At 44.4% G+C, this 19,986-nt stretch overlaps 2 protein-coding genes across 2 annotated transcripts in view; one reads left to right on the forward strand and one right to left on the reverse strand.

Moving 5' to 3' along the window:
- Positions 1-728: 728 nt before the first annotated feature.
- On the forward strand, positions 729-9,416 carry trappc14 (trafficking protein particle complex subunit 14). The gene is made up of 11 exons (XM_029257128.1): positions 729-1,483; positions 3,710-3,805; positions 4,262-4,391; positions 4,698-4,784; positions 5,036-5,156; positions 5,284-5,431; positions 5,592-5,674; positions 5,907-6,058; positions 6,644-6,780; positions 7,480-7,673; positions 8,032-9,416. Exons 1-11 carry the CDS (start codon positions 959-961, stop codon positions 8,183-8,185), a joined length of 1,827 nt encoding a protein of 608 aa, XP_029112961.1. The 5' UTR covers positions 729-958; the 3' UTR covers positions 8,186-9,416.
- A 1,163-nt stretch (positions 9,417-10,579) lies between these two features.
- The window catches only part of zanl (zonadhesin, like), a 30,540-nt gene continuing 21,133 nt past the window's right edge, over positions 10,580-19,986 (reverse strand). Inside the window, exons 47-66 of the mRNA XM_029257173.1 lie at positions 19,529-19,705; positions 19,054-19,256; positions 18,780-18,924; positions 18,327-18,568; positions 18,020-18,184; positions 17,673-17,800; positions 17,259-17,530; positions 16,915-17,123; positions 15,799-15,943; positions 15,021-15,268; positions 14,639-14,768; positions 13,883-14,084; positions 13,600-13,761; positions 13,341-13,471; positions 12,900-13,102; positions 12,676-12,811; positions 12,428-12,559; positions 11,869-11,962; positions 11,523-11,566; positions 10,580-11,299 (exon numbers count right to left, since the gene is read on the reverse strand). Of these exons, the coding sequence (XP_029113006.1) occupies positions 11,244-11,299; positions 11,523-11,566; positions 11,869-11,962; positions 12,428-12,559; positions 12,676-12,811; positions 12,900-13,102; positions 13,341-13,471; positions 13,600-13,761; positions 13,883-14,084; positions 14,639-14,768; positions 15,021-15,268; positions 15,799-15,943; positions 16,915-17,123; positions 17,259-17,530; positions 17,673-17,800; positions 18,020-18,184; positions 18,327-18,568; positions 18,780-18,924; positions 19,054-19,256; positions 19,529-19,705 (3,224 nt within the window). The 3' untranslated portion in view covers positions 10,580-11,243. The remainder of the gene's footprint in view (positions 11,300-11,522; positions 11,567-11,868; positions 11,963-12,427; positions 12,560-12,675; positions 12,812-12,899; positions 13,103-13,340; positions 13,472-13,599; positions 13,762-13,882; positions 14,085-14,638; positions 14,769-15,020; positions 15,269-15,798; positions 15,944-16,914; positions 17,124-17,258; positions 17,531-17,672; positions 17,801-18,019; positions 18,185-18,326; positions 18,569-18,779; positions 18,925-19,053; positions 19,257-19,528; positions 19,706-19,986) is intronic.

Here is a 19,986-nt window from a genome sequence, read left to right on the forward strand (position 1 = left end):
CTTAGTTTACAATTTGTTTTCCTCGAATACTGCAGTTTTTAATGCAACAGATTTTTTTGCACTTTTCTATGTCAAGCGTGCAGCTAAAGCTGTTACATTCACAGCTACTTCTGCAATATAAGCATGCAGGTCGTAGGAATCACGTCAGACTAGGATTTATAACTTTATTTTGTCGGAGTGCGGCTACATTCTTAAGGTTTTTGTGAGGCGTCTCGCTCTACCCATCCGTAAGGTTTATTTAATCACATGGTGGTAGGATGCAGCGCTTAAAATATGCTTCAATAATTTCTCGTCTTTAAGTTACAACGCAGCGTGGCTTATCCAGGGATAAATTCAATGTACGTAGTCTCCTGGCATGAGAGACTTGTCACTTTGAGGAAGAACCTAAGGCTTGAGCAAATGGAATGAGGCATTTTTCCACTACTCCATGGCATCAGTGTAGAGGTATACAGAAGACTTGTTCTTGGAACTCTTTCCAAATGAGTCCAAAAAAAAAGGAGTAGAAATATCACTACAGGTTTGGAAAGTTCTACATGTCTCTGGCACAAAACCAGTACTGTAAGGAAACAGCCTAGAAGTCGGTCCCTGCTCATACTTCACATTGAGACGCATTCATTCACGTTCGACAAAAGAGCTTTCCGTTGGTAATCGATTGCTTACGACTGATTCGTCAGTTTACGGAAGCCTCTGCCGGCTCGGTGGTGTATTACTTTAGCCTGCAGTGCGGTCTCGTCAGGGCTGGACTGCGGTGCAATGGCTTGAATTATTTTATATTTCTTTATATTGTTGAGATAAAATTGCCGTTTCCCTTTTAAATATACTTTAATAAATGTCATGTGCATATATTTAATTAAACTGGGGCGCAGGTCGAAAGCAAGCTAGAAGAGAATCTAGCCGAGTGCGCGTTAGCTCGGTTAGCTCTGTGTGTGTGTGTGTCGGCGGCGCTGGCTATGTAGGGATGGTTCTAATGATGGAGTCCCAGTGTGAGTATTTCATGTACTTTCCCGCCGTCCCTATTTCCGACCTCTCCGACCCGGCGCGCTACCGGAATCTGCCGCGTCGCAGCCACCTCTACCTGGGCGAGACGGTGCGCTTCCTGCTCGTGCTGCGCTGCCGGGAGGGAGCGGCCGCCGGTGGCGGCGGCGGTGGCGGAGGCGGAGGAGGCGGGCCGGAGTGCCCTGGCGGGCGGGCTTGGAGAGAACTTGCCGGCTCTCTGTGCGCCGTGGCCAGCGTGAGCCCCGGGGAGAGCCGGCAGCGCTCGCAAGCCCAGCGGGGAGACTACCAGCAGCAGCAGCACATGATCCATCAGCACCACAGCAGCAGCGGGGACGAGGGCACTGAGGATGACGAGGACGCCGGCGCGGGGGCGAGCTCAGGCAGCGCGGACACGCGGACCCGGCGCTTCAGGGACTGTCAGCCGCTCCTCATTCACAACAACACCAGCAACAGCGGCGGCCGGGAGCAGCGCAGGGCTGCGTCGCAGGTAAGCGGCGCTGTTGTAACTCCGCTGGGCAGGTAGGAGGCGCTGTTTGGACACCGCCGCTCCGCTACGCGGCGCTGGGGGGCAGATCGCCCGCCGTAGGAGTTAACTTGGTTGCGGTTCTGCGACGAGCAAATTGACACACTTGCCCGTGAAAAGCCAGTTGCACGGTGAGCGTGGAACAAAAAGTTGTATGAGGCTGTACAGTTGTTTATCGCTTGATTCAAGGTGATTCCCTTGATCAGGGCCACTGCAGAACGTGGGATTTACTGTTATATTAGCTATACGGAGGTGGGAATCCTATATATATATATATAATGATGAGGCAGGAGTATGGGGGCAGTGCAGTGCAGTGCTTCGGGTTGTTGCCTTATAACCTGAAGGTTTCTTGAATCTCACACATGATCATGCTGTAAAAAGGTATTTCTTTTCATCAGTGCGCTTACACTGAATTGATATAGTCTTCCCCCAGCTTAAGAAGATAATATGTTCCTGAAAAACCCTTTAAGGTTGTTTCTCATAGGTTAAATATGTGATTACTATTAGTCTCCACAGTAAAATTTTCATACATTCCACAGCCCCAAAAAGGACATAATTCATTGTAAAATATCACCAAATACCATTAAAATGGGCAGAATTATTTAGTAGTTATCAAAACATAGCATAACAAGGATGTTTTCTTTCATTAATTGCTCTCTAATAACGTATGGCTGTCTGTCCCCACTCATTCAGCTGTTTCGTGACCCTTACGTGCGGTGTATGTGCAGTACACATTACGCTGTTTCACTTGTATGCATTTCCTAAACGTATTGTAGGAATGACAAAGTTGACTTTGACAGAGACACGATATTCAGTTGAACTGGTGACTGTAAATTGCCCATAGTGTGTGAATCTGTTTTTAATCATTGCTGCATTGTTTCAGGTAATGATTGATCGAGGTATGACAGTAATAAGAATAAATCTGTTTTATAAATGGGTAAGTAATTTTAAAGTTGGCTATCATAAGTTGCCTTGGATAAGAAACATCGGTCAAGCAACGGTTAATAGCAACAACAACAACATAATATTAATAATAAAAATGCTGGATTAATTTGAAGTGCTGATGCACAGGAATCCTTGCAGCCTAAAGCACTGATACATTAACATTCAAAGGTTCCAGCTTGTTCAATGTTTACTTGTTGCACAGGATTGATTTCAGGGGGAATCCACTTGCAACTCTTGAACACTCTTCTGTTGGGTATGTGCTAGAATGTGACAGTTATGGTCTCCCGGCTTGTGTTGTGATTTCAGCTGAGAGAACATTTACATCATGCTATTTGACTTTTGAATCTCCAGCAGATGACCCTTAACTGTGTATCTGTTTCATTCACTTGTTTATCGAGATGTCGTCTCTATTTTTAGTAGCTGCTTCAGACAAGTGCCAAGTAAGTTGATGAAGGGCAGGAGTTGTGTTTTTAGACGTACCAAACACTGTTGGGCAAGCAGTGTGGCTGTCGCCTGCTCAAGGCCATTATACTTTACATACCAGGATCCACTTAACTATTTCAGTGTAAGTTTTTCTTGTTATTTCTGCATTTCTTTCACACAGAAAAGAATAGTGACTTAAGAATTCTCTGCGGAAAATGGAAGTTCCCAGCCAGAGCAATGCAGCTTAAATAAAAAGTTGAAATCAAGCATTTGACACCCACACAGTCATCTTTTTGTTGCCGCAGCGTGACTCATATCCGTATTGTTAGTCTGTATTGTAAATATTGGAGAGTCTCTAGAGACTGTCAGTTGTCTTTTTTTCTCCTCATTTGTGTGAGGATTATGTGGCTCGCCTACACTCCCTAGGTGCTTGATCTTCTCATGACACATTTTTTTAAATTGAGATCAGTACAAGAAATAGTCTGATTCTGTTGTGCATCTGTTGATTGAAAATGAACTACTTCAGCTCTGATTTTTGCCAGTGTTCACATAACAGGCATACGTCATTGGTAATATAAAGAAAAAAGATGAACATTGAGCGATCGTGCAGAAACTTTAACTGATGAAGAGCAGATTTGAAGGAAGATTTCCCTTATCAGAGGATCTCAAACTCTTCAACTTTGTTGTTCTCTTCACGTCTTCTGTCTCTACTTGGGCGTGTGCTATCATGACTTAACAGTATGTACTTGATATTAGCTCAGCGCTCAGACATGCTTCTACAATTCGGCTGATGTTCCACTTGTCATTTGCTTTTTTCCTTAGTCGCCTCTGGATGAGCCAGTGGTTTTGACTGACGAAGTTATCTTCCCCTTGACCGTGTCCCTCGACAAACTGCCTGTCAGCACGCTCAAAGTCAAGGTGAGCAGTTGTTGATCAGCGATGCCCATGCTTGCAGTGCTGGGTAAAATAGCAGTTTCATGACAATGCAGTTGTTCTGTACTTTCACATGTCAGTTTCTGTGACATTGTGATAATATTTGTATTTATTCCTTAATCCTATTTACAGTGGTCTCAGTTCCTTATTGCTGTATTCAGTCTTCCTTTGTTTTCTGGACTCGTATGCCCTTGAGTACACATCTTTCAGTGTATTTTCTAGACTCAGTCCCTGTTAAAGGGAAATTGCACAATGTCACTAATACTCTTTTATAGGTTATGCACTGATCGACTTTTTATTTCCTTAACAACGTGTGTGTGATTGGGCTTCATTGTTCCTGCCTGTCTCCTGTGTGTTTCAAACAGCTTAGCAGTTTATTAGAGGTTTAGTTCATTATAACAGTACTTGTGACACCAACTTTTCTGTCTAAACATGTTCCAGGTCATTGTGACGGTTTGGAAGCGGGATGTGGAGAAGGCCGAGGTCAGGGAGCATGGCTACCTCACCATCTTGCAGCAACGCAGCCCCACCCACACCTTCCGCCATGACCTCAACACCTTCAAGGCTCAGGGTCAGTATGCCTGGCTACAGAGTACAGTTTTTTTCTTTTTTCTTTATTTAGATACCCAGTCAAAGAGAAGATCCTTGTTTAAATTTGTTCAATCCTGGAGAAAGACTGGTCTGTGACTCATTGGTGATCTTGTTAAATATACTTGTCCCACATAAAGGAACAGTTAATGCTGCTTAAATGGTTATACTTAAAATCATGCTACAACCAAACTACTAAGTTTATGAGCTACTCTGATTCCTCTCGAACACCCCATTGGCTTTATGCTGTAAACATATTTATGCCGCCTTTCCTGTTTCCGGTTGACAGTTAGTACCACGCTGACCGTTCTGCCCCCTCCTACCGTAAAGTGTCAGCAGATGACAGTGTCCGGAAAGCACCTCACCGTCCTGAAAGGTACGGGTGAAACCTGCTGTGGGAACTCTGTATGCAATTTGGATAAAGTCTGAAAACTAGCAATTATTATAGCGCTGAGTTTCTTTCCTTGTGTTCCTAATGTTTTGAAAATATTGACCCAAAATAAGCAAGTTGATAGTTGCATGCATACAGCATCTATAGACAACACACCCTGTTGCCTCTGCTTTTATTTATTTTTACCCCACGCTCTGTCCTACACTTCCTGTTTGCTTTTTCTGTTCCTCTCACAGTGTTAAACGGCTGCTCCCAGGAGGAGGTGTGTGTGCGAGATGTACGAATCCTGCCAAACTTCAATGCCTCCTACCTCCCTGTGATGCCTGATGGCTCAGTGCTGTTGGTGGATAATGTCTGGTATGCTCACGGGACCCTCGTTCTCCCGCTTGCGTGGGTGCCAACTGGCCACTTGCGTCAGCATTGCTTCTTGATGTCCTGATGATACTTGGCACCATTTATTCTTGTGTTTTTGTTTTGTGTGCAGCCACCAGTCTGGTGAAGTTGCCATGGCGTCCTTTTACCGAATGGACAGCCTGTCCTGCCGGCTTCCCAGCATGCTAAGTGCTCTGGAGGAACACAACTTCCTGTTCCAGTTGCAGCTCAGTGATCAACCACAGGAAGACACAAAGGAGGTGAGTCTTCCAGTGGAGGGTGGAAATGAGGGAGTAGAGAAGATGATGAGAAAGTGTTGGTTCTGCATGTGTTGATGAAGATTGTTCTTGCTGATACGTTGTATGATGGTTTAAGTGTGTTTTTATATGCTATGCGATGAGGTGTTGTGACATCTTTCAGGGTTTGGAGGTGCCACTAGTGGCTGTTCTCCAGTGGTCCACACCCAAGTTACCTTTCACCAACTGCATCTATACGCATTACAGGTTAGGTTCTAGCACGTTGCTCCGTGCATTTTGGACATCTGAAAGATGCATGGTTCGCTGCTTTTAAACCAGGCGGTACACATCTATCACCTGACCTGAATATACTTCCTCTGAACAGCTACAGTATAAATTCAATTGTAAAAGAGCCTTTATGTGGGAAAAACAGAAGGTGCTCTAGGTCACTGTTTGTCCTTCTTTGTTCCCTTTGTGACTGAAACCCACACCCACTTAGGCTGCCCAGCGTGAGACTAGACAGGCCCCGCTTTGTCATGACTGCCAGCTGTCCCAGCGCAGTTTGTGTACGTGAGCATTTCCGGGTCAGGTACACGCTGCTCAACAACCTACAGGACTTCCTGGCTGTGCGTCTGGTGTGGACCCCTGAAGGTGAGTGAGGACAGCAGGAACATGCTGAGTGTGATACAGGTGATGTTTGCGTTAGATTGTGTATTACACTGTTCAACAGATTGTAGGTTTATAGCCAGGGTGGGTTGCTGTTAAATTCCATCTTACAAAAACTTTATTCCTTTCTGTTCCCAGAAAGAGGCTTTTTTTGTAAGTTACTGCATTGTAATACAAACCCCAGGATGATCAGAGGGTTGAGAGAAAGATTGAGGCAGGAGGAGAATGGAAATGTATTGCTGAAAAGTGAAATAAAGTGACTTGCATAAAGATGAAGAGTTGTGACGTTGCATAGCTGACTTTTTTCCCCCTCACAAACTTAAAAAAAAAAAAAAAAACAAATTTATTTTAGTCTGAAATTAATAAAGATTTTTTTTTATAGAGGAAAAGAAATTGAAGGTCAAACTAGTTTGCAGTTATTGGGAACCATTCCCTTGTTGTATTTGTTTTCATCTTTCCTGCACTGCTTTCTTTGTTTGGCACGTCCCATATTGTTCTCCTTTTCCTCCCTCATCCATCAATGCACTCATCTCACTGTCTGACGCATGCGTTCGCCCTTCGGGATTCCAGGTCGTGGCCCTTCCGAGGACCCGTCGGTCAGTGCAGTGGTCTGTCACTCTCCACTCAGCAACCTGGGTCACTGTCGCAAGGGAAGCACACTGTCATTCACCGTGGCCTTCCAGATACTGAGAGCAGGGCTTTTTGAGGTATTACTGAGTGTGTGTGTGTGTGTGTGTGTGTGTGTGTGTAAGGTTGAATTTGAATTTAATCGCAGTGTGGATCTGCGCAAATTCCGTTACCTGCATGACATGTGTCCAGACCCTATGGTGGAAAAGCTCTACTCTGAGTAAAAATTTCAGTATATTTAGTAAGAAACAGCTGTAACAGGGCTTCTTTCCCTCTTATGTGACAGACATAGAAAACTGAGCCATCAGCTCTGTAGTTTCGTCTCATTAATAGAAGCCACGAGCGGCATGAAGGTGCAAGAAGTTCTCTTTGTGATCCGGTTTGCTGCTACATTCTGAAGGCATGTGTTAGGTGAATTGGGGGATGAAATTAACCCCAAGTGTACGTGAGTTCCAATCCATTGTGTGCCTGGCTTTACGCACTTTGTTCCTGGGATAGGCTCTGGAACTGGCACTTTGCATTGGACAAGTGATTGTTCTTATGGGCAACGAAAGTGGTTTGGTGGAGCAAAAGCTGTTCGAACTGTGTCGTAGTAACAAAACCACAATTAACTTTTGCAGTACTTGTGTTTCACTACTTGCATATATTGATGCAACATTTGCTAGATAATTGAATGTTAGTGCTTTGTGTTAAAGGTGCCGAGCAGGAGAGCTGGCTCTGTTTAGGGATATGTGACATGTTCCTATGTGATTTTTATATCTTCCCCTTTCTCTCCTCAGCTCAGTCAACACATGAAGCTTAAGCTACAGTTCACTGCCTCGGTGTCCAACCCCCCTCCAGAGGCGCGACCTCTCTCCCGCAAGAACAGCCCATCGAGCCCAGCTGTACGGGACCTGCTCGATCGGCACCAGGCTAGCTTGGGCCGCTCGCAGTCTTTCTCCCATCAGCAGCCCTCTCGATCGCACCTCATGAGGTAAGCACCAGGAGGACACCCAGCTGGTTCACCTCACACTCCTTGAGGGGTTAGTTCAAGAGGTCTTTGAGTACAGCTGGACAGGGAACCACCTGATTCCAGGGACTCAACGACTAAAACCATTTAACTGAAATGAAACCACTGAAACCATTTCCACCAAAACCTTGCTTTGGACCCCATACCCTGTTGCTGCTGTAGTACCTTTGAGCAACACACTTAGTCTGAACTGCTGTGGGCAAAACCACCAGCTAAGCAGCGAGTTAATAAAAATTCCACATTCCAAGGAAATTCTCATCAGATGTGCCCAGTTCATTGTTTGTAATCTGCTGCCCCCCGTTGGCCTTCTGTGGCATTGCAGGACAGGCAGTGTTATGGAGAGACGCGCCATTACCCCTCCTGTGGGCTCGCCCATCGGCCGGCCGCTGTACCAGCCCCAGGAGAAGGCCATTCTCTCACTGGACAAGATTGCCAAACGCGAGTGCAAAGTTCTGGTGCTAGAACCGGTCAGCTAGAGAGGTAGCGACAGACCCCAGGTAAAAGGAAATACACTTGAATACACACATGTGATAATGATTTACACTGGAAAACACTGGTCCATGGAAGACGGAGGGACACGCAAGTTTGACTGAAGGCTCGCCCTGGGAAATGAGAACAGGTGAAATGGCTTTGCGGTCCAATGCAGCACAATCAACGCAGCGCAGTCAGCCTGCTCTTTGTGGACCCGGGTGGGCAAGGGTGAGGTAAAAAATGAAAACATTTCAAGTCTTGCTAAGGACAGGCAAGTTGCAAATGTGAAAAAAAATGACAACAGTTGGACGGTAAAATGTGGTGTGAGCGGACTGAAATGATACAAATTCCCTTCATCAGGCTCAGTGTTAAACTGCTACCGACATACAGCAATGTCACTTATTTAAAATTCTAACACATAGGAAAGCATTTCAAGGAGAGGGAACAAACGGTAATGACATTATTAATAGTATTACAATATTAATCTCAGCAGCAGTAGTCGTAGTGATAATAGTAATAGCTGTAGTGTTTGTAGTTGTAGCTCATGATTAATTGCAATGACATTCATGTAGGCTCCAAGCTTCTTGGCTGACGCAGTGTAGCGTGTAAGAATGGACATGCTAGGACAGGGTTGGCTAAACTCTGAAGTCATGTGAATGCCCAGATTCTCTCTCTCTTTCTCTCTCTCTCTCTCTCACACACACACACACACACACACGGGGACACCGTTTGCATATGCACATGTATTAAAGGGCTTGGCAGTTTCAGATTGTATTTTAGTTCTCTGAAATTGCTGAGTTTGTCTCCTAGTCCGCTGTCAAGAATGTCTATTTGCACACAGGATTTTTTCTTCTATTACTTACTGTAACTTCAGTTGTCACTGTGTTTTACTTTGCCATTTTATGTATTTTTGGTTTACATTTCGGGGTCCAGGTGTTTCAGATGCATTGCAGTTTTGAATTGTGCACCATTTAACATTCCATAGCCTTCCCCAGTCGCTCAGACCCGTTTCCTTCTACCTCTGTACCCAGCACCCTCATACACTCCCTCATTATGAGAAACTCTGCCTTATAGGCATTTTCAGCAGGTTAAACTAGTTTGTATTTCAGATTTCCCTTATTAATGTTAAAATTAACCAACTGCTTCTACCCAACCCCTCATTTCTTGTTATTGCATGCTCAATTTACAGCATTTCAAAAATGCCGAATATGATTCATTGTGTGTGTATGTGTGTGTATGTGTGTGTATGTGTGTGTGTGTGGGGGGTGCATCTTCCTTCACGTGCTTAATGGACTATTATAATTCCTCATTGCTACATTTGTCCTAATGATTCTAAAGTATATCTTCCTGTACCTTATTTTATTAGCACAGACCTGATGCTCGGTTCCACTGAAATGTTTACATGTGTCAGGTGCAGGGCTGCTGGGATATGTGGGCAGTGATTTTGTGTGTGTGTACTACTTTACTCCTGCTATACTACTGAGTAATTACAGTTGAATGACTGGCACAGGACCTTTTAAAGTGCAGAAACCTGCAGCTATAAGGAAAAAAAACCCTTTAAGGTTATGACCAATGAGTAAATGATGAATGGGAGGTTTTGGGAGGCGATTGTGTCCTTGAACATTCCAAACTATTCATTTTGTGACATTTGGTAAGAGGTAGAATAACAACTTCCCTTTCTTCAAATCACGTTTGCCTTTGTTATTGATGCCGTGAAGTTATCCAGGTGGCCTTTTTCAGTTGTCTGGCTTCTCCAAACCTTGTTTGGATTCTTTTCCAGACTCCCCCCCCCCCCGCCCCTCCGAAACACAATAGAAAATTTGAGTCGACAAGGTGGCGTTCTTCCCCAGTGATTACTCAATGAGAGATCTAGAAGGTCTATGTTCTTCCTATTTTTATTTTAAATGCAAACATTTTAATTACATTTTTTTTTACTTTATTTAAGCACTTTATTTGAATTTTTAACTTATTTTTAAGCCCTGTTCATTGTTTCAGTTACTGTATTTCTGTTTACTTCTGCTTGCTGTTGTTATTTTACAGTTGTCAGGAAAATGGAATCCCTTGGTGTGTTGGATGTGTTTACTGGTTGCACTATGGTTGCTCCAACACAAACCAGGTGAATAAAAGCAATCAAGAAGTGGCATGTCTTAAGTGTTACTTTGTATGTGGTGAAAATTGCTGAATTAGCTCACCCATCCATATGTTTAGATGCTCATGTCAGACTGCAGATTTCAGCTCCTGAATCAACAGGTACAAAGGTTAACCGCTAAATAGACTGACACTCTGCTTCTGATGAATAAATCAACGGAAAACAAATAACGGCAAGACAGCAGCTGAAGTGAGCTTTTACAACAGAGGGAATCACTGACATCTCAATGTACTTAGATTTTGTCCTTTTTGAAGACAGTGCTTCGTTGATGAATGCAACATTCACTTTTGATCATTTATGCAAGAGGGTATTTTATTGCCAGGAGTGGTGCAGTGGCATAGTAGGTACCATTGGTGCCTCACAGCTCTGTGCTTTGAATCCACATTCTCCTTAGCCTGTGTGGAGCTTACGTGTTTTCCCTGTGTTCTTGTAGGCTTCCTCCAGGTGCTCCAGTTTCCGCCCACAGTCCAGATGTCTTTCAGATTTACTAGAGGCACTAAATTGCCTTTAGTGTGTTTCCTTGTCCTGTGACAGGCTGTTAGTTACATATCCGATTCAAATTCACAGCGAGATCCTTTTTTAATTTAAGTTTTTAAATGCAATTTTATTTGTTCACTTTTACTTGAAGCCATTTGTTGTCACAAATTACATATTTGAATAAATGCGTAGAAATACTGAAAATAAAACTACTGTATTACTGTACATCTGAACATAACAGGTCACAGATGAGTGAAAATGCTAAAGTGCTGGAATGGCTTAAGGTTTTCTGTATTAATACAAATTACTTGAACAAGAGTACAAGCTAGTTATTAAATGGTCCCACCAATAAATATACAATAGAAATATTTTTTTCTTGTCTTCTGTAATGGCCCTCTTCATATGCAGATCAGAATAAGATAATCTTGTGATCTTTATTAGAACCTGGTTTCAGTGACTTTCATCTTGTTTGCAGAATCCACATTCCCTGGACCTGGAAAAAAGTTTACAAAACTGTTTAATTTAGTTTCATTAATTGTAATGCACATTAATATTTGTATACTAGTACATGTACAGTAGTGTATCCATAAATGGATGTAGGAGGTCAATGATTTTACAGTAAAATGCAAGTTAGCCCAGGGATTTCAGTCTGAAATGAAAAGAGTTAATCTTCACTTTTTCTATTCTTTTTTTTGTACAATACTTAATAAGCGCACCTCTTCCATTGTCCATTTGGGTTCCATCATACTTTTCCCTCTTTCTGTAAAGAGAAGAAAAAATGACTATGCAGGCTGAGACCTTACAAAACTATTTGTGCTGCATTCTTTACAGGCCAGTGGAAACAATTTGAACCCGTGTTGCTACAAATGTTGGCACAATATTTCCACTTGATGTTGTAGTAAAAGCACTGTATTCCAACATTTAAGTATTTTTTGGGTAGAAGGACTATTCAGGGGTATTGCTGCTGCAGGTGCAAGGAGTCTAAAATATTGGTTTACTCTAATTATTGTGCATTTATCAAAACATTCATACCACTAGCACTGTCTGATGGGTGCTGCTTACCTATTACAGTGCTTGTAGATACAGAAGCAAACCAAAGCAATGATTATCACTCCAAGGGGTACGAAAACTCCAATTAGAATAATTGTTGTTCTGTCTGAAGTAAGAGAAAGGGATACAGGTACAGACTATAATTTAAACAGCATTAAGTTGTTAGAGCAGTAAAATAAACTAGATTTTCCAGATTAAGGACACACACACACACACATTTTCAGAACCGCTTGTCCCATACAGGGTTGCGGGGAACCGGAGCCTACCCGGTAACACAGGGCGTAAGGCCAGAGGGAGAGGGGACACACCCAGGACGGGACGCCAGTCCGTCACAAGGCACCCCAAGTGGGACTCGAACCCCAGACCCACCGGAGAGCAGGACTGTGGTCCAAGCCACTGCGCCACTGCGCCCCCCGCACTGATAAACAGCAAAATGCAAACAACATTTACAATACTAAGTGTTCTTTGTGCTGGAAGTTTATGCAAACTACAATATATGTGCATTGCATTGCCTACCTGTGTCACAGGGCATCCTGGGAAAGGTTGGGCAGGGTTTGAAAAAGACACATACCTAGGCCTTCTCTGACCTCTTCTGCCTCGCACAAAGTTCCCTCGAACCCCTCGGGACACAAGCAGGTGAAACCGCTGTTGGATTCCTGGCACGTGCCTCCGTTCAGACAAGGTGAGCTGAGGCACGGACTCTCTGCACGGAGGAACAGGACTAAACAAACTGGGCTGCACGTGTTGAGGATTACTTCTGAATTACACCGTTTTAATTTCCTTCTTATTTAAGACATATGCTCCTATCAGCACACTTACGTTTGTAGCAGTCACGTGTGAAGTTGTAGATGGTGCAGACATGTGTGTCTGGGCAGCCCTTGGTCTCGCACACAGCTCCCGTGGGTGTGCACTGGCAGTTCTGCGAGCAGTCTTCTGTCACAAACTTCTCGTTGAGCTAGGGTTGGGGCAGGGAAGGAGGAGACAGAAGTCAGGGTATGTGTCGGAAACTTGGTGGACCCGCGACAGAGCACAGCCCCACTTACCATGTAGTACCGTCCCAGGAAGGTGCAGCCACATTGACTGTAGGGCACGCAGCTTGTGCCACTCATGGCGAAACCTGCAGCGCACTGGCATCCCTCAGTTTGAAAGGTTTCCTCACACTCGGAGGGGGCAGCAAGGTCAGAACATGATGCGGGGCAAGGGGTCATGTTGCTGCTGTAAGTGCTGTTTGCTGGACAGGACAGAGCTGGAACACATACACCACAGAGTCAGAAACAAGCTGGGGCTCCAGACAAATGTCCCCTAAAAAAATGAGAGCAATGGCAATGTCTTACTGGCCACTGTATATGTATTGATATTAAGTGTTTTATTCTGCTAACACAACAGGCCCAGAATAAATAAATAATGCAAGCCAACACATTATTTTAAAGAATGTAAAAATGAACAAAAGTATTTAATGATTTAATGTCCAAGCTTCATCTCACCACACTTCAGCTGCTGTCTCCAAGCTGTGAGGGCCACACCTTCCTCCTGGCAGGCCTGAGCGTACACCTGGTAGCTGGTGCAGCGCAATGTAGGATCACTTGGCTCCGCACAGAGGTCATACACACAGTCCCTGAAATGTTCAAGACAACAAAGTATCTATTTTTTGTCTATTTCAGTCCAGAGATGCAGAGAAATGACACACTGAGGAATAGCGCATCACTAAAATCGCAATAGTGTTAGCTTCATACATGTACTTACTCTTGGAATGGGATGGGGTCGACAGCTGAGTGGCAGGGTGCAAAGGGTCCATTCGTGTCTGACAGGGCTCCGCATTGGGTCCTATCATTCAGCTCGCTCAGCTGGGCATCTTCGCAACCTTCAGTCTCAAACCCGGCATCTAGGTCTGGCTCCACCTCACGTCTTTGGGACAATGGAGGAAAGATCTAAGGGGGCAGTTGAGCACATACACTATGCAGTGTATGGGCATGTTCACTGCTGCAGTGTCACAAGCTGTCAGTGGGGAACCATGGTTCTCGCTCACCTGTACAGGTGTAGTGTTGTGGACAGGCTGGCGGTCTGCAGCGGAGCCCTCTGGCGTTCACCCACCCTCCAGCTGTCCCCAAAGTCGTTTAGGTTGCGGGTCAGGCTGCCGTCAGGTTTCATGTACTCGTTATTAGTTTGGCCATCGAAGTTTCCACACAGTCCCCTCACAGCAGCCTTGTAGGTGCTTGGCAGGACCAGCTCTACAGAAGAAGAGGGAGATCATTATAAGTGTCTCCTATGTTGCTGGAGACTAAGGCCTGAACAACATGGTGTCAAGAAGCTCTCTGTTTTATTCATTCAGAACCTGATGATCAGCTAGTTGGTCTAATTGTCTTTAAAGGTCAGTGTGTGACATCCACAGCTGCTACATTTCTTGACTAGACTGTATCTGAGGTATTAATAGCATTTTTCTTCACAAACAAAGCCATGCAACAAGTAATTTTAAAGACATGATGCCAGTATTCAGTTGACTTGGGGTGTCCAAAGTAGTTTTGGCTTTCTGTGCATTCCCACACTCCGGTGACATGCTGTTTTTCTCAGCATGATTTGTCAGTGTCTCTCTTAGCACCACATAAGCAGGTGCGCTTACACTCACTTGCTCATTATCATCAACCTCTTGTCCTTGTCAGGGTTGTGGCGGTATGGGGTCGATGCCAAAAGCACAGGGTGAAAAGCTAGGAGGGTTACACCTTGGACAAGATGCCAGTCCATCACCGGTACACTAACACGTGTGCAGAATTTCTTTATGACATACCTGCATGGTAGTTCCCGTCAAAGCGTACGGTGAGACCGAAGTCTGTGGACAGCTGGACATTGCGGGAGTTCATAGTGATTCTGAGTCCCTGTTGCGGTGTAAGGGGTGGGTATATCCTCTCTCCGTTCACCTGCAAGAGATGAGCCACATCCATTTGTTTTTATTCCCTGATCACACAGCAGGGCATATGGAAGAGTCCTATCAAGAGCACACATATTATAAAAATGTAATGGAGACATTTCAAAGCAAAGAGAAAAAAGTGAATGTCAACAAAACTGACAAAAACTTTTTTGTTTGGCCAGAGTGTTAAAGGTTTGAAAGAACCGCTGGCCAATATCTGGAAGTACACACAAGAGGTCATAAGTCATTGTATTTTGCTCACCAGCACCACCCTCTTTTGCAGGAAGCGAATGCTGAGCCCATACACGTCAACGTAAACTTCATGCAAGAAAGAGACACGCTTGTTGCCACCCCTTCGTACATTCTTCCCCCGGACCACCAGAGGCACCAGAGAGCTGGGCAGGTCATGACTCTCTGTTAAAACGTAGGTGTAGGGGCCTTGGTAATGGTGGTTAAATCTGTCAAAGGTTTTGTAGTGCGGGTCTCCTGAAATACTGCATTTATGAAACTCTGAAAGTCAAGAGAAAGAGGAAAACAGCTTATCAGCCATATAATAAAAAGAAAATCAGAAGTAATGAATATCATCTGCAAACTGTGTTCAGGTTAAAACTGTGATATACCAAGCCCTGCTATTTTTTTGTGTTATGGAATTGTTTTTTATCTCCACGTAGCAACATAAAATGTACACTTATATACAGTATAGTATACACAATTTTTTGACAGACAAGAAACAGCTTTATATAGACGTTATCAACCTAAGGTGCAATGGCAGAGTAACGTCTGTATTTAGCCTGTTAAATAGTTTAGGGTTAATTATCCACATGTAGACAGACTGGCATCCTATCCTAGGTGTGCCCCCTCCCTCTCCAGCCTTGCGCCCTGTGTTGCTGGGTTAGGCTCTGGTTCGCTGCGACCCCGCTCGAGACAAGTGGTTTCAGCCAGTGTGTGTGTGTGTGTGTGTGTGTATATCCACATGTAGTTTGTTTTTTGTTGTCAGTGGTGATTATGGCAATGGGGACCCTGGATGGACATGGACTTACTCTCTGGCTTGCATAGGCGGATTCCATCTTTGTCCAGCGTGCAGATGGAGTTCTCACTGCACTTGAATTGGCTGCAGCTGAGAATCCCCCCCAGACTGCAGCTGCACCTTTGCTCGCAGTGGTCAGTTAACCATGAATCTCCCACCTGAAATATCATCACACAAATGTCACCGAATACGAACAATCTTTCTGTGTCAGGTTGGGTCTGTGATATCTCCTGCCCACCAAGAAGCAGAGGGCTGGCTCATCACATTCCTACTAGGCTTCTTTCTTAAAAATTTGCAGATTACTTGGTGTCAGGTACAAAGGGTGACACAGCAACGCTGTCAAACCAGCAACTCTGCAGCCAATGGAGAGACTTATGGACTATGCAGTGGCAGATTGCCACAACTTTTAGAATATGTACTATAACTGGGTAGCTTGTCAGATGGCACTACCTGGTAAAGGAAGTGAAACGGAAGACCTCAGAGCTCAGATCCAAATACCTAAATAGTGACTATTTTAGGAGATGCTATCCGCTGCAATGTACTTTAAATGCAAGCTGAATTTAATTAACATGGAGTATGTGTCACCCTTTCATTATTAATAATCACTTGTGTAATGTCCTGAAACACATGAACTGTCGGAGGAAACTGGAGCACCTGAAGAAAAGAAATTACATGAAGATGAGTCAAACATTCAGACTCCACACAGACTAAGCTGGATTCAAACCCACATCTGAACTTACAGCCCAAGAGTTGAGAGACACAAGTGCTACCAACGGTGCTAATCTAATTGATTATGTATTTTGTTAATGTGTAATAATAAAAAAGAGTAATGCTGAAATTCTGTGAAACTGAAATATCGCAACAAATTATGAAATGGAACTGGTCCATAACCACAATTATCTGAAGAGGTGAAATGTAATAAGCTGTGCAGGGTTGCTTTTCAGGGATCACCAGCAGAGTGGAACATGCAAGATATGTCTGATGACTGACCTCCAGAAGCCAGAGTGTTCCCAACAACAAAAAACAAATAGTTCACTGAAAATCACTAACCCCCAGTCCTGGACTTAAATCCTTAATAAATCTGTCTGCTCTAATGAGTTTATTGATTGTAAGCAGGGGTCAGACTCACATCGTGATATTCGCCATTGGGGTCCAAGCAGCCACAGTTGGACAGCGAGACACACTGGCCATCACTCAACACGAACCCTGGGTTGCACTGGCATCCTTCCACGCAGTAGCTGGGTGGCTGCGGACAGCTCGTGGGGAACAGGTCTGCACAGGTGGCAGGACATGGGGCCGTGCAAGGTGAGTACTGGCTGTTGGGAGGACACGGCAAAGCTAGGGAAGGATACAGAGTGAGGAATAAGATCATTTTTTCATTTCAGAAACTACCACCTTTTCCACTAGTTCTTCACTGGTGTAGGCAAGCACAGCACTGCCCGGTAACTATCTATCGGTATTTCCCATACTTACGGCAGAACGTCTGGTTCCTCCAAATGACAGTAACACCCAGGCTCTGGCAGGCTTGGGCATAAGCCTCCACGTTGTCGCATAGTGTCTCCTGCATGCCGTTGTACTCGCACATGTCATACACACAATTGTCCAAGAAGGGCTTTGGGGGCAGCAGGACATGGCAGGCCTCAAAGCGCTCAGACAGCAGCACATTGCTGCACAGGGAGCGGTACTGCTGCTCCACTGCTGGCAAGCAGTTGGGGTCTAGGTCTTCTCTGTCATCTGGCTGGCAGCTTAGGCATGGGAGAAAGAAAAAAGGAAGAATGTTGGTGTAAAAGATTAGAGAAGGAGAAGGAAACAAAGGAGTTTTCAACTCCATACTAAAAACTTTTCTCAAGTTTTACAGTTTTTTACATTAAATTCCTTCTCACTTACCCAGGGTCACTGTCTCCTTCAGCTTTCCAGCTGTTACCCAGCTCAATAACATCCTTGGCTGGCTTGCCACTGGGCATGAGGTTATCGTCACTGGGGTTGCCATTGTAGTTTCCACACATGCCACACACCTGCATAGAAATGGTGACCAACGTAGATATGGGGCATACCATTGAAAAAGGTCAGACAGGGGTAAAAAGCAACTGGAGAAATATCTACTCATTTAGCTAACACCTTTCTCCAAAGCAACTTATACAGTTAAACTACTCACTATTATTTATGAATTTATCAGGAATAGCACATGAAATGTTCAAAACTGAAACTGCAATTGTTCCAGTAAGGTACAATACCTTGTTGAAGTAGTCTCCTGGTATTGTGATCTCCAAGTGATGCACGCCATCAAACTTCACAATGACTCCGAAGTTTGTGTCAAGCACGCTGTAGACACCGCTTGCATACAGCTGAGCGCCAGTCTGCGTAATGGTGAAAGGGGTGCGGATCCTCCTGCCATCGAGCTGCACAGGGTGGTAAAAAAAGTCTTCTCTTAAACTGTTGTAAATGCTGTATGTTTCAGTTAAGGCAGATGATGAAGAACACAACCCCCTGTATTTATTCTATTTTTTCCACTCAATGCTCCAATCGCTCCCCATTTCTTACCAGTACCCGTCCAGCCTTGCTGAGTGTAATATTGGAACCAGGGATGCTGACAATGACAGAGTGAACGTAGGAGGCCTGGGGTTGTCCGCGCTCCTCATTCTTGGCCACAATGTTGAAGGAAGTCACTTGGCTGCTGTTACACACCTCTACCAGTGTGTAAGTACAGGTTCCCATATAGGTGTGCATCTTGCTGTCGAAAGTGTAGTAGTGGGGGTCACCTGCCACATGGCACACACCTTTGCCTGTAAAGGAAATAATTCAGTAATTTTTTTCATTACACAGGTGTATGAGTGTGCACACGTTTAGTTTCATCATGCACAAGGAATAAGATTTACCATGCTTGGAAAGTATCTCCTATGGCCTATACAGTGCAATCTGTGCTTCTAAATTACACTAATTCCTTTAGTTCATGGTATAACAAGTGGAAGGTTGGTTTTATGAGAGTGCCCTGACCTATTGAATGGCAGGCAAGCTCTCCTTCCTTTACACCACATTCCTGGGCAGGGCTGCACTGCCACGGCATACAGATGATGTTGTTGGGTCCAGCACAAGTGCAACGCTCTGAGCAGTTGGCCACAGGAAACCAGCTGTCTCCCACCTGATCAAATGATCAGACACTGGAATTAGGTCTTTAAGAAGAGGCATGAAAAGTCCCTGGATCTGGCTGTGTTTTTGACCTGCCAGTCAACATGGAAGCTTTTTGTTTAATAACAATAATGTACAGTACCGGTCGGTAGTTGTTGTTCTTGTCTGTGCAGCCACACTGACTGAGGGGCACACACTTGTCCCCGCTGAGCACCAGCCCAGAGTTGCAGACACACCCTTCCACACAGGGCTGGTTACATGTGGCAGCAGAGTCAAGGCCCTGGCAGCTTGGTGGGCAAGCTGTGCTACAAGCAGTGTAGTTGCTGCCCACAGGGCACTTCAGAGCTGTTGAGTAAGAGGAAATAGGGAGTTGAGGTGAATGATTTCATATGAATGCCAAACTCTGGAAGTTACCATGAATCAGCACTAAGAGTAAATGATTAGCATACTGGAAAACATTTATATTTTTGCACGTTTCTCCACATCTGTTGATATCACAAATGGTTTATATAAATATAATATAGAAATTGCACATAATGCAGAAATGTAACCACTGACAGCATGCCAGCACTCCATGAGAGTTTGTGCAAACCACTGCTCTGTATCGTTAAACTTACGACAAAATGTGTTGTTCCTCCAAGAGATAGGAACTCCAGCCTGCGCACAAAGGTCAGCATAGCTCTGGATGGCCTGGCACAGGGCCACAGCGTCACCACCAGTCCCGCACTGGTCATATACACAGTTCTCAAAGTAAATGTCAGGAGGCACCACTGAGTGACAGGGTTTGAATTTATCTGCCAAAAAGGGAAAAAAAGGTTTTAATAATAGAGGTAAAGATATTGGCTATTTTCCAGTAGTGCTTATTAATGAACAAATATGTTTTGAAAGAGAGTATGCAAAGTGGGTTAAAATAAATCTTAATATATTCATTTCACTTGAGTTCAGCTGCCTTTCCCTCTAATGTCTCTGAGGCTGACTAGGAAGTTCTGCACAAATCTGTTGTAAGTCTTTGCTGCAGCTGACTCACTTCTGTCATGAACTGCTATTTGATTCTGCTAAAACTGACACTGCTAGA

Source organism: Scleropages formosus, chromosome 13 (genome assembly GCF_900964775.1).
Source record: "Scleropages formosus chromosome 13, fSclFor1.1, whole genome shotgun sequence".
Lineage (NCBI taxonomy): Eukaryota > Metazoa > Chordata > Actinopteri > Osteoglossiformes > Osteoglossidae > Scleropages > Scleropages formosus.